The 12,176-nt window shown below is 43.7% G+C and overlaps 1 protein-coding gene across 1 annotated transcript; it reads left to right on the forward strand.

Annotated features, from left to right (window-relative positions):
• The first annotated feature begins 502 nt into the window (after positions 1-502).
• skor2 (SKI family transcriptional corepressor 2) lies at positions 503-12,030 on the forward strand. The gene is made up of 8 exons (XM_086134989.1): positions 503-697; positions 2,197-4,185; positions 4,690-4,747; positions 5,163-5,246; positions 9,963-10,028; positions 10,170-10,268; positions 10,426-10,493; positions 11,040-12,030. The coding sequence occupies exons 2-8, from the start codon at positions 2,212-2,214 to the stop codon at positions 11,094-11,096; spliced, it is 2,406 nt and encodes an 801-aa protein (XP_085991115.1). The 5' UTR covers positions 503-697; positions 2,197-2,211; the 3' UTR covers positions 11,097-12,030.
• The last annotated feature ends 146 nt before the right edge of the window (positions 12,031-12,176 follow it).

Genomic DNA, 12,176 nt, shown 5'->3' on the forward strand with positions numbered 1-12,176 from the left:
TTTCCCAATTTTATTGCGATTTCAACAAAAAATAAACCACACACACACACACAAAGAAACTAACTTCCGTGTGCCCTCCAATTGCATTTGAGCAACAGCACAAAGCCGTTCAAACTCACTCCAACGAGGCCCTTATCCGTGCAACATTGCTAACTGTCACACACTGGTTTACTACTTTCCAAATTACCGTCAAACTCTTCGCCAAAGTGTATTAAGTGTGTTGTTTTATTTGATTGTATTTCCGTTTCATCATGTGAGTGAGTGTGGCTCCTGCATGTATCCCGGGTGGTGGTGGTGGGCTGAGCTCCAGCCACACGCCAATCAAACAGTAGCAAGAGAGAGAGAGAGAGAGAGAGAGAGAGAGAGAGAGAGAGAGAGAGAGAGTAAGAGTGGGGGGAGAGAGAGAGAACGAGACGGATTAAGTCGGCGCGTGGCACCTCTGAAAGGCGAATAAAAGCGGTGCGTGCGTCCGCGGTTTAGTCACATCTGACGAGCTGTTTCACTTTAGTTATACCCGGTAAAGAAAAAAAAGAAGGGAAATAAAGCGCCGCCACCAATAAATTGTGGTTATATATTTGCTCGTTTTTTTTAAAAAATGAGTTTTTTATGCTATATAGGATAAAGTGATTTTTATTTCAAATAAGGGGCTGTTTTTTTTTTTAACACAACCGATTTGGAGGACTCTCGGCTGTTAGAGGTAAGCACTCGACAATCGCAATTGGGCACTAAATGGGACACTTGATCCACTGAAAAATGTCTCCTTTGCAAGAAAAATATGCGACTGACCCGGTTTCATCCATGAAGATTAATTCTTTAGGCGTCCTTGTTGTGGATTCCATCGTAAAAAAAAATAAAAAAAAGTATTTCGCTACATTAAATATAAAATTATAGACAGGCTTCAAATTTGAATTCATATTTTTCACACGATATGTGTCGTGAAATCAATTGTAAACAATCTCCATCGGATGTATTTGTCGGCTGTTAAATTGCCGTTTATGCTGCAAAATGTCATAAATGCTCTCTAAAAGTTTTGGACCTCGTTTAATATTAGTACGCGTTTGCCCGTTTACGTGATGAATCATAAATGAGTTCGCGTTGTGCGACCTGTTCAGGAACGTTTTCGATATTCCCTTTAAACAAAGCCGATGTCATTATAATTTCAACTCAAACTTGAAGTTTTGATTCATAATGTAACCTATTATTATGCGTGAATTAGTTCAAATAAATCAAACGGTCATGCCGCTGTTGAAATAACGAATTTATTCAACATGCCCACGGGACGATTGCTGCGTTTGGTCAATTCAGGTTTAAAAATACAAGCTCTATTTTCTTTCATGAGTTCAATTCGATACACAAATATTACATTAAAATTGTGTCACAATATAAGAAAGAATCTCCTCTTTCCGTTTACAACTTTACAACTTGAAATAATTGTAAATGTAAAAATCATGCAGACAACGTTGAATTCAAAAGACGTTGCAGGAATGCACGGAAAACATTTTTCCAAATTCAAATGCATGATAAAAAAAACTTGGAACGTCTTTGCAAAATGAGGCTGATTACATTTAAATTCCACTGATTTGATAGAAGTATTATATTTGAAAATGATATTACACAACATAATTTTTGTAATGTTTTGTCGTTTTGATTTTGATTATTGATATTTTCAAAATACTCTGGAAATGACAAACCCCTGAGCTACATGGACGAGTTTTAGTAAAACAACCAAACAACTCATTTTTTTATATACACGAAATTAATAATTTAATTCAATACAGTAATACTGTACATGATAATACAAAATGATTTTATCAATGCATTAGTTTGATTGGGCATGTATATGTGCACTTTCTCACCTTCATGGACAGGCTTACCTTTTTAAATGTGTTTTATTTTGTTGTTGTTGTTGATGTTGTTGCAACAATTAATTTATTTCACCTGCCGGAACTATAAATGCATCTCTCATTTTTACTTTAGAATTTATGATCATGACACAAAGAGCACCCTCTGAAAGCAAAACTTTGGGCATGGATTTCATTAAAACCCACATGAATTGTGATATATTCCAAAAAAAAAATTCACTGCTATTTTGTGTAACTCTAAAGGAAACTGGAATATTTGACGAGTGTCTCTACTTGAGCAGCATCAACACATCTTTGGTCTTTTGTTTCTTTTTCTTCCTCTCGCCCTCTGCAGTTTTGTTGTGCCACTATGGACAAGTCTCATCTTGCCAATGACATCATCATGACAAGCTCAACAGGCCCATACCCGCAGGAGCCGCTGACTCCTCCCCGGCCCAACCACCACCACTCCTCGTCTTCCTTGTCTTCGCCCTCGCCCTCGTCTTCGTCCTCGCCCCTCAAGCCCAATCAGGTGGGCCAGGTCATCCTGTACGGCGTTCCCATCGTATCGCTGGTCATCGATAACAACGAGAGACTTTGCTTGGCGCAGATATCCAACACGCTCCTCAAAAACTACAGCTACAACGAGATCCATAACCGCCGCGTAGCTCTGGGCATCACCTGTGTCCAGTGCACCCCCGTTCAGCTGGAAATCCTGCGCCGCGCTGGGGCCATGCCCATCTCGTCTCGCCGCTGCGGCATGATCACCAAACGCGAGGCCGAGCGTCTTTGCAAGTCCTTCCTGGGAGAGAACATGCCTCCCAAACTGCCCGACAACTTCGCCTTCGACGTGACGCACGAGTGCGCTTGGGGTTGCCGTGGTAACTTCATCCCGGCGCGCTACAACAGCTCACGGGCCAAATGCATCAAGTGTTCCTTCTGCAACATGTACTTCTCCCCGAATAAGTTCATCTTTCATTCCCATCGTACGCCGGACGCCAAGTACACGCAGCCCGACGCCGCGAACTTCAACTCCTGGCGGCGGCATCTCAAGCTTAGCGACAAACATCCGGCCGACCAGTTAGTTTATGCTTGGGAGGATGTGAAGGCCATGTTCAATGGAGGGAGTCGGAAGAGGGCCCTGCCCTCCGCGGGCCACTGCCACTCAATGGGTCCCATGAAGACCGTAAGCTCGGTGGTGCCTCACATGATGGGAGGCGAACTGGGCGCCCAGAAAAGAGCACACTTTGACGACGACGACGACCTCGAAGGAGGCGGTTTGTCTCCCCGGAAGACACCGCGAAGTTACCCCGTCATCCCCGTCCCCAGCAAAGGCTTTGGCATGCTCCAAAAGTTCCCCCCGACGTCGATTTTCCCATCACCTTACCCCTTCCCTGCAGCATTCGGCCTCTGCCAGCAGAAAAAAGATGACAGCGACATTTCGGCCGGTCACAAAGCCACAGGACTGTCGGGTCTTTTATGGCCCGGACGAAAAGACACTTTTTATCCTCCCTTTTGCATGTTTTGGCCCCCGAGGGCAGCGGGTGGCATCCCCGTGCCCACGTACCTGCAGCCTCAGCCCAGCCTCTCCTCACTGGCTGACAATCCCTCCCTTAGGCAGGCCTTCCTGGATCTGTCTGACTCCTCCGAACCGGGAGCCGGAGCTGCCAACGGGAACGGCGTCAGTACAAACATGACCCCTAACAACGGGAGCGCCGCATCGAGATCTGGTCTCTTTGACCCCGACTGCACAATGGTAACCCCTGACCTTCGGCCCGTGACTTCGGAGAGCTGGCTGAAACTCTTAGAGAACCCCACACTCCATACCAGAAAGCCTAGCTACGGCTCAGCCTTCCGCCCCGTCATCAAGGATGCAGAGAGCATCGCTAAACTCCACGGCAACGGAGGAGGCGTCGCCGGAGTGACGGATGAAGACACGGGCCTCGTCGTCGGCGGGTCGGACCGCCACCCGAGGCTCTCGCCCAGCAGCAGCTGTAGTTACGGCAGCGAAAGCGCGGGCGAAGGAGAAGCAGAGGGAGCGGAAAGCGAAGAGGATGGAGAGGTTGACGTGGAGTCCTCGAAGCAGGAAGACGAAGAAGAAGAGGGGGGCTTCGCCAGCCGGCCCCCGCAAACTCAAACAAACCTGTTCCTGCCCGTCGTGAGCAACAGTGCAGGGGAGGAACGGGGGAAGGGAAGGGGGAGCGTTGCGGCGTATACCGGCAGCTCCCCTCCTTCCGTGGACCCCATCCGACAGGAGTCCCCCAGCTTGCCGGCCTCTTCTCCCGCCAGCCTGCCGCTGTCCAACTCCAGCCCGCCGCACAGAGAGGAGCCATCTTACAAAAACGTAAATATCCCCGTAGGCCACCTCAGCTAATTATTATTTAAATGGCAGTGATGTGATCTGCATAAGCAGATTGATAGGTTGCCTCCTCCCCGTAGGAATCGAAGCAGTCACGCCACCCTGATGTTGGCTAATTGACGCTGGCATGTGGGCTGTTTAATGGCCGCGGTGTGTTTGTTCTCCCAGTGTGACCTCAGCCTGTTAGGGCAACTCTCATCTTTAACCTGTTGACGCTTGCATTAACCTGGCTGCTGAGGAGGAGGTAGCGAAGGCAGAAGCAGGGGACAATTGACGTACAGATGATATGATTTTACGAACACGCGCAGAGAGAAAAACATGATCAATTTTCAGTATTCAAAAGCATGTCATTCAAAATAACTCCCAGGGCTGACTCATTCAAAGACATTTGATGTTGACTTATTTTATCCCCGCGCTGTGCTGTGCCGCTATTCAGCATTATACACATGATGTGCCAATGTCGTCATTTCTGAATATGCACAATTCCAGGTGGACAAAAACAGAAATGAAGGACTACCTGCCTACGCAACCAAAGACTCCATGTCAGGTGGGCACAGACGTTTGAAATTGCTGTCATTTATAAGGCTTCTCTTGCGACTGATATACGCACACGGGTGCTTTATTAACGGAGCTTTGACTTACGATCGATTTCTCGAAAAAGACTTCTTTTTTTTTTCTTCACTCTGATGTCTGAGTGACTTATTTTATGGCAGCTTTGTTTCATTGCGTATCTGAATGAGGTTTTTATTTATTTATTTATTTTGTGACATATTTTTGGAATGTTTCATTTTCTGGTCTCGTTTCTCACACCGACGGCGTCTTCTGCTTGTTTTGTGGTGGGGCACCATCCAAAACATTCTCAATTTTTTTTTTGGGGGGGGGGGGGGGTTCTTGTGGGGGGGCTTCGGGGGAGTCGACTGGAAATAACCAGCTCCATAAACGTATCTCATTGTGTCTTCAAGATGACAACAAAGAGGTGAACAGCTTCTTTGGAGCCGAGAATGAAACATCAACACCAGCACCAGACTACTGGAGGGAAAGCTCCGGTAGGTGTTTCCTTTCACAGCCTCAATTTTTGTCATTAAAAAAAATGGTAGGTTGGTTCCACCCCAGAACAACAATTGTGACTAATTATATAATACTCAGTCATTTTGTCCCCTCACCCCAGATTTCAAATTACCTTATTTTGACATACCGTATTGCCCCGAATATAAGACGGCCCTGATTATAAGACGACCCCCTATTTTTCAAGACTCAAGTTTGAAAAAAGACTTTTTGAACACCAAATAATTTTTCATAGAGAAAATAATTACAGTACATCTGAAACAAATGACACAACAATATATTTGAGAGGAAAAAGGATGTTTTCCCTCATTCAAATCTTAATATCTGAACATTTAAATATGTAAACTAAAGTGCAAACACATTCGTAAATGAATTGCTTCTGGTTTTTGAAATGAAAATTATTTCATAACTTCTCCTCAGCTGCCGGTTAACCTGGCCGATCTTCGACCCACTTTTCTCCAGATTATTGCTACGTTTCTCCATTTTCTGTTATCTCTTCAATTATTTTCTTCTCTTTTCTTTCTTAGCGCTATTTTCTATTTTTCTTCTTCGTGCTACCGCTATTTTTATTTTTATTCTTCGTGACAGGGGTTCACTTTGGCCTGGGAGTCAAGTTCAGCATTCGCTTCAATGATATCTGGCGCCATCTAGCGTCGTAAATGGGTATAATGTCTAGAGTCCGAATATGAGACGACCCCCACTTTCTCAGTCTTATTTCAATGCAAAAAACACCGTCTTATATTCGGGCCAATACGGTATTAAAACTGTGTGAGTGAATTGATTCACGTACATACATTTAATTCCACTTACATCAGATACACTTTTACTTGCTAATGATATCCAATAAGTATCCTTTAAAACGGTTGTGCTCATCACAAACAACTGAGCCCCAAGAGATTTGTTTGAAAACTCTAAATTTCTGTTCATTAATATAGGAAAAACGTCCCATAGCCGTCCCGTGGCCGACGAAACCAAAATCCCACAAATGTGGGCCATGGACAGTAAATGAGATTTACACTCACTAAAATCTAACCAGGGTGCCGTCGCACATACGTGTGCTGTGAGAGATCATCAGGAAATGATTGTATATAAATGATTATTTATTCATTACAATTATACAGTATGTTCATCTCTCTATGCCAGCAACAGATAGTGACAGGCAAAGAAACGCTTTTCCCTTGGATGGCAGAAGGTAAAACTGCATTCAGTTTTATCAGGTTTGCATCTCTTTGAGAGTAAATTGAGATGAGCTCATCGTTGTTTGAGTAGTCATACTTTTGGTGAGATTTTGGCTCGGCGGCGCACTCTGAGATTTTCCTAATTTCAGCTCGGTGCCTTGGCTCAAATAAAGATTGGGAAACACAGCACTAAAATGTCAAATGTATTTTTTTTCTCATAAATGTTGCAACGGTCCATTGTCAATAAAAGTGTATCAAAGGTAATTTTTGGTTTAGGAAAAAAAAAATCTAATTTACTCGGATTCAACCACAGGTGAGTGTAATCATCATCAAAATTCTGAAAATTGTGCTCTTGCTCAATATAACAGATTAAATTTTCAAAGCGAGTCAACTCTTTTATTGTAAAATCAATATCGACTCTGGCAGATGAGCACGTCCATAATTATCCGTGCGAAGGCATGTTTTCGGATGAATTTCTTGGATCGGCTCTCCTTAGATTGTGCAAGTGTACCTAATGAAGTGGCCAAATACACTGAGGGAGGAGAGAGAGCTCTGTGAAGCCGCTTAAGCCGACTTGTCGCCGAGGCTGTTGCTCTTCGGGGGGCCATTATAGTTCAACAAGAAAACATCACCTCAGAAATAAGCAGCGGCGCTGGCAGCCTCCATCCTAGACCAATATCGCCCAAGACATAATTGCCTCCCCCCCGCCCTTCTTTCCTCATCGCTTAAAAACAAACAAAAAAAACCCTTTGCTGTTTGAAAAAGATCACCGCTTATTGCCTTCTTATATCTGTCAGGAAGACATTAAAAGTGCTTTATGATATCTGTGCCAACATTTATATGTACCCCTACTAACGCAAAAAAGCACCTGGACACACTCACGCACCCGCGTCGTAATGATCCCAGCACATAATGTGTAATGTATTTCGAAAAATTACACGAAACAAATTAAATGAGACCACCTTTACCCTGATTGCCAAACGTCTCCCTGGGCGTTGGGAAGCGCTACGTGATTAGAAGGCCTGACTCCTTTGAGAATGCAACCCCTCCCCTTTCTTCACCGCCTCCACTGTCTTTAAACTCTCCCTCTGTTCCTGGGGAGAAAAAAAAAATAATCTAATTTTCCATTTATGTAATGCAAACCGCTTTGGCTTTGACTATTCACGGTTAATTGACTGTCAAACGAGGTTGTTATCCTCGGGCAGTGTCTGCAAATTTGCTTGTCAAATGAGACAGAGAGAGGAAAGGAAAAGAAGAGATGAGAGAGAGGGGTGGGGTGGGGGGGGGGGGGGGGACTCTCTGCTCCAAATGAGAGGAAAGAGCATAGGAGGGCTGTAGGAAGAGATGAAATGACTGGAGGAGACCGTACACATTGAGTGTCGGCGATCACTTCATTATCACCTTGGCACAAACATGCAAAGTTGCATGCTGCTTTTAAACTGCTCACATTTCAAAATGCCATGTTTGAGGAACAAGTTTACATGCAGGATTGAATTAGCAGGTTTCCATGATTGCGCTTGCCAGCATGAGGCTCACAAGATAGGCCCGAGCAACCATTTAATGCCTGCTTACCAGCCAGTCGCGGTCAGAGCACAGATTTTCAGAAATTTCCAATATCCTGACTCTTTTGTAAGTATTAATCAAATTTAGTGAATTGAATCTGGAGTAGGTTAACAAGAAACAAATTATTCAAATGATTTTTTTAAAATATAAGAATGAGGAAAAGTGGAGCAAAATGTCCAACACCTTCCGTTTGGTTTTTTTCAATGGGTCCCCAACATGGTGCCCACTGGCACCATGTAGCCTCCAAAGACCACATGAGAATCCTGACGGCGTGTTCTAAAAATGGATCACCGGGGGATGGAAGACGTGTGATTTCCTAGGAATATCATCAAAGGGATCAATTTGTTTCCGATGCTATGAAACAGATATTGAAAATTATTATGAGCAATTATTCCCATGATCAGCATTTTTATTGATCTGGATTGAAGTAATTGTTAAATATGCCACACAATTTAAGATGTTTTGAGCAAATTTGTCAACCTGGAATGCCAAGAAGTAGCTCTCACTTTCAAAATGTTTGGTGACACTTGACCTACACAAATATAGAAGAGACATCATCTCACTTAACTCTCTCTTCTCCAAGGCGCTTCGTAATGGCAAACTAAAGTGGAGATTGGAATTCCAGTGAGGGAAAGTGGTCAGGGCGGCATGGTGGACGACTGGTTAGCAAGTCCGCTACATTGCCTTAAGTGTAGGGTTTGATTCCGGCTCCGGTCTTACTGTGTGGAGGTTGTATGGTCTCCAGGTGCCTGCGTGGGTTTTCTCCGGGTACTCTGGTTTTCTCACACATAACAAAAAAATGCATGGCTGATTAATGGAACACTCTAAATTTTCCCCAAATGTGAGTTTGAGTGTGAATGGTTGTTCGTCTATGTGTGCCCTGTGATTGGCTGGCAACCAGTTCAGGGTGTCCCCCACTTTCTGCCCAAAGACACCTGGAATAGGCTCCAGGACGCCCGCGACCCCGTTTAGGATAAATAGATTTTTAAAAACGGATGGATGGCTGGAGGCGGCCCGGTAGTCCAGTGGTTAGCACGTCGACTTCACAGTGCAGAGGTACCGGGTTCAATTCCAGCTCCGGCCTCCCTGTGTGGAGTTTGCATGTTCTCCCCGGGCCTGCGTGGGTTTTCTCCGGGTACTCCGGTTTCCTCCCACATTCCAAAAAAAAAACATGCATGGCAGGCTGATTGAACGCTCTAAATTGTCCCTAGGTGTGAATGTGAGCGTGGATGGTTGTTCGTCTATGTGTGCCCTGTGATTGGCTGGCAACCAGTTCAGGGTGTCCCCCACTTTCTGCCCAAAGACACCTGGAATAGGCTCCAGGACGCCCGCGACCCCGTTTAGGATAAATAGATTTTTAAAAACGGATGGATGGCTGGAGGCGGCCCGGTAGTCCAGTGGTTAGCACGTCGACTTCACAGTGCAGAGGTACCGGGTTCAATTCCAGCTCCGGCCTCCCTGTGTGGAGTTTGCATGTTCTCCCCGGGCCTGCGTGGGTTTTCTCCGGGTACTCCGGTTTCCTCCCACATTCCAAAAAAAAAACATGCATGGCAGGCTGATTGAACGCTCTAAATTGTCCCTAGGTGTGAATGTGAGCGTGGATGGTTGTTCGTCTCTGTGTGCCCTGCGATTGGCTGGCAACCGATTCAGGGTGTCCCCCGCCTACTGCCCGAAGACAGCTGGGATAGGCTCCGGCACCCCCCGCGACCCTAGTGAGGATTAAGCGGTTCGGAAAATGGATGGATGGATGGATGGATGGCTGGATGGATGGGAAAAAAAAGTGGTCAAGACTTCCAGTCATTGGCGTAATGGGACGCTGACATCTAGAGGTGTGACGGTGAACTACAGCTCTTTTTGCTCAAGCTGTTTGACGTGATAAATCCAAACACTTTATCAATATGTTCGTCGACTGTGTTGGGTTTCAAATGAATCAAAAACTTGTCATTGTGTTCCCAGGTGATCAAAGTCAAGAGGCTGCGTCTCCCGTGCAGCTAAAGAAGGACGTGGAGAATATGGAGAAAGGTACATAAAGATGATTGGATTGCCGCGCGTTTCTTTACGATAGAAATGAGCTTCCTATTGGGGTTCAATTGAACAGGAGCGTTGTAAACAATTACATCTGAGAGCTCTTTTGCAACATCTTTTTGTCTTTGTCACCGACAGAGGAGCTTCAGAAGGTTCTGCTGGAGCAGATAGACTTCAGGAGGAGACTGGAGCAAGAGTTTCACACCCTCAAGGGCACCTCCCCATTTCCTGTCTTCCGTAAGTTCCAAGTAAAGGTCAATGCTATTATGGGCAGGGTTTCCTTGTCTTGCAAATTTTTTGTACATTCTCATTCAGACTCCTTCATGTGCATGTTTGCATTTTCTCGATCAACCACACAGTGCCGATTGTAAAAGAATTGTGGTCGTTATTTTAGATAATTTCCAAGACCAGATGAAAAGAGAGCTCGCCTACAGAGAAGAGATGGTCCAGCATTTACAAATGGTAAGACATTAAAATGCAAACGAACGATGCATAGCCCTACTACATATGCTTCAATGCCAAAATACTTGATATTAGATTACATAAAATAACTACTAATACTTGATATGCTTGATTAATATCAGTAATTAATAACTTACTATGTAAGTCGATGAACACAATATTTAAAAAAATAGCCTCTTTGTTGGTGGTACAGTAACAATAGAGCGATTGACTACAACGTTGTTGGTTGTGTGTGCATCCAAATAAAACATACAGTACATGTAGTTTGTCTTTCACGGGTGAGGAGTTCCTATGGAGCATCTGAATCAATCATCACAGCTGACTGAGAGACTGACAGCCTCCATTTGTCTTTGCTTTCTGTCACTTGGAGCAACTGGACACGCTCGTGTGCAAATGGTCACAAAGCCTGCGTGTGTATGCACAAATTGCTCATGATGAATACTAAAAAGGCTTGATTGTATTCACCGAAGCAACTATTGATAGGTGTTGAATTTGCTTTGTGTGTGCTTTTTCCCTGAACGTTTTTCAAACTTTTTTGTCTTCTAGATTCCATATGCAAACATCATGAGAAAAGAAAAGATCAGCTCCCATATGAATAAATAGCTGATTGTCCTGTTCCTTGAGATGGATTTCCGAAAGGAGAGACAAATAAATGGCAACAAATGGAAATCAGCAGCCAGTCTCAAGGACACCAACCAGGACCCAAATCGGACCGCCATGAATTTACCTGGTGGACTTCAAGGCTAATCCACTGAATTTCCCCTACCAGACTTTTTAAAGCGATTTTAAAGGTACAAAGAGTCATCTTAAAACTGTTTCTGTTCCGGACACTGAAGTGCTGCTGTAAATAAACACACTGGATGAGGACAGTGCTCATGCTAATATAGTTACTGTGGTTATTGATTTTGTTGCTGTAATATGAGTAAATGACATATCAGCCATTATTGACTGTGAACACACACATCCTAAACACACAGGACATGTTACCTCAAAAGAACACCATTTGTCATATTGTCCTTAAAGATTCTGCAGATAAGCATCTGGTGAGGTACTTTTGATTTACTTTTTAAAATAGATAAATAATAAATTCAAAGGCTTCACTTTCACCCAAAGGTGATCATCTGTGTGCTGTCTTTTCAATGGGCTTGTCATGTCTGCAGATGCTGAATGGACATGAATTGTATATATGGATCTTGTGATATATCCCCTGCAAAATTGTACATAATATCCAATGTGAGACTATTCATCCTCACAGTCTGTTTACATGTGTTTATTTTCATTTCAGTATCAGGGCCTCTGACCCTAATCTTAAAAATATGATTATTTATGACAAAGAGGAAAACATGATGATGCTGACAGTTGTATTTCAGTGTAAAATGAAACCTCATCCATCTTGTTTATACATCGAACCAAATGAATGGATAAAGCTGTCATTTAAGAAAGATAATTGTAATCTGCATATGTATTGAACTAACCTATGTTTTTGTTCTCTGCAATTCATTGTGTGTAAATTAAAAGACTATGAATAACAACGCGAGTTTTTTGTACAACATTAATTGATTTAATGAAGAGCATCGCCACCAGTTTTACCATTAACATTCAATTCAAGTTGGAAGAGGTGAACGGAATGATACGAGACATAACCCAAAATATTACAGTTTATTGTTGTGGAACAAAGACACA

The sequence above is a fragment of the Hippocampus guttulatus genome, chromosome 17 (genome assembly GCF_054856545.1).
Source record: "Hippocampus guttulatus isolate MCC_2025c chromosome 17, RoL_Hgut_1.0, whole genome shotgun sequence".
NCBI classification, from domain to species: domain Eukaryota; kingdom Metazoa; phylum Chordata; class Actinopteri; order Syngnathiformes; family Syngnathidae; genus Hippocampus; species Hippocampus guttulatus.

Bases quoted from the DNA above. Each gene is read 5' to 3' on its own strand.
- skor2 (XM_086134989.1), top strand. From the start codon at position 2,212: ATGGACAAGTCTCATCTTGCCAATGACATCATCATGACAAGCTCAACA. The intron at 10,029-10,169 runs GTACATAAAGAT...TGTCACCGACAG, and splicing joins CGTGGAGAATATGGAGAAAG to AGGAGCTTCAGAAGGTTCTG. The intron at 10,494-11,039 runs GTAAGACATTAA...TTTGTCTTCTAG, and splicing joins TGGTCCAGCATTTACAAATG to ATTCCATATGCAAACATCAT.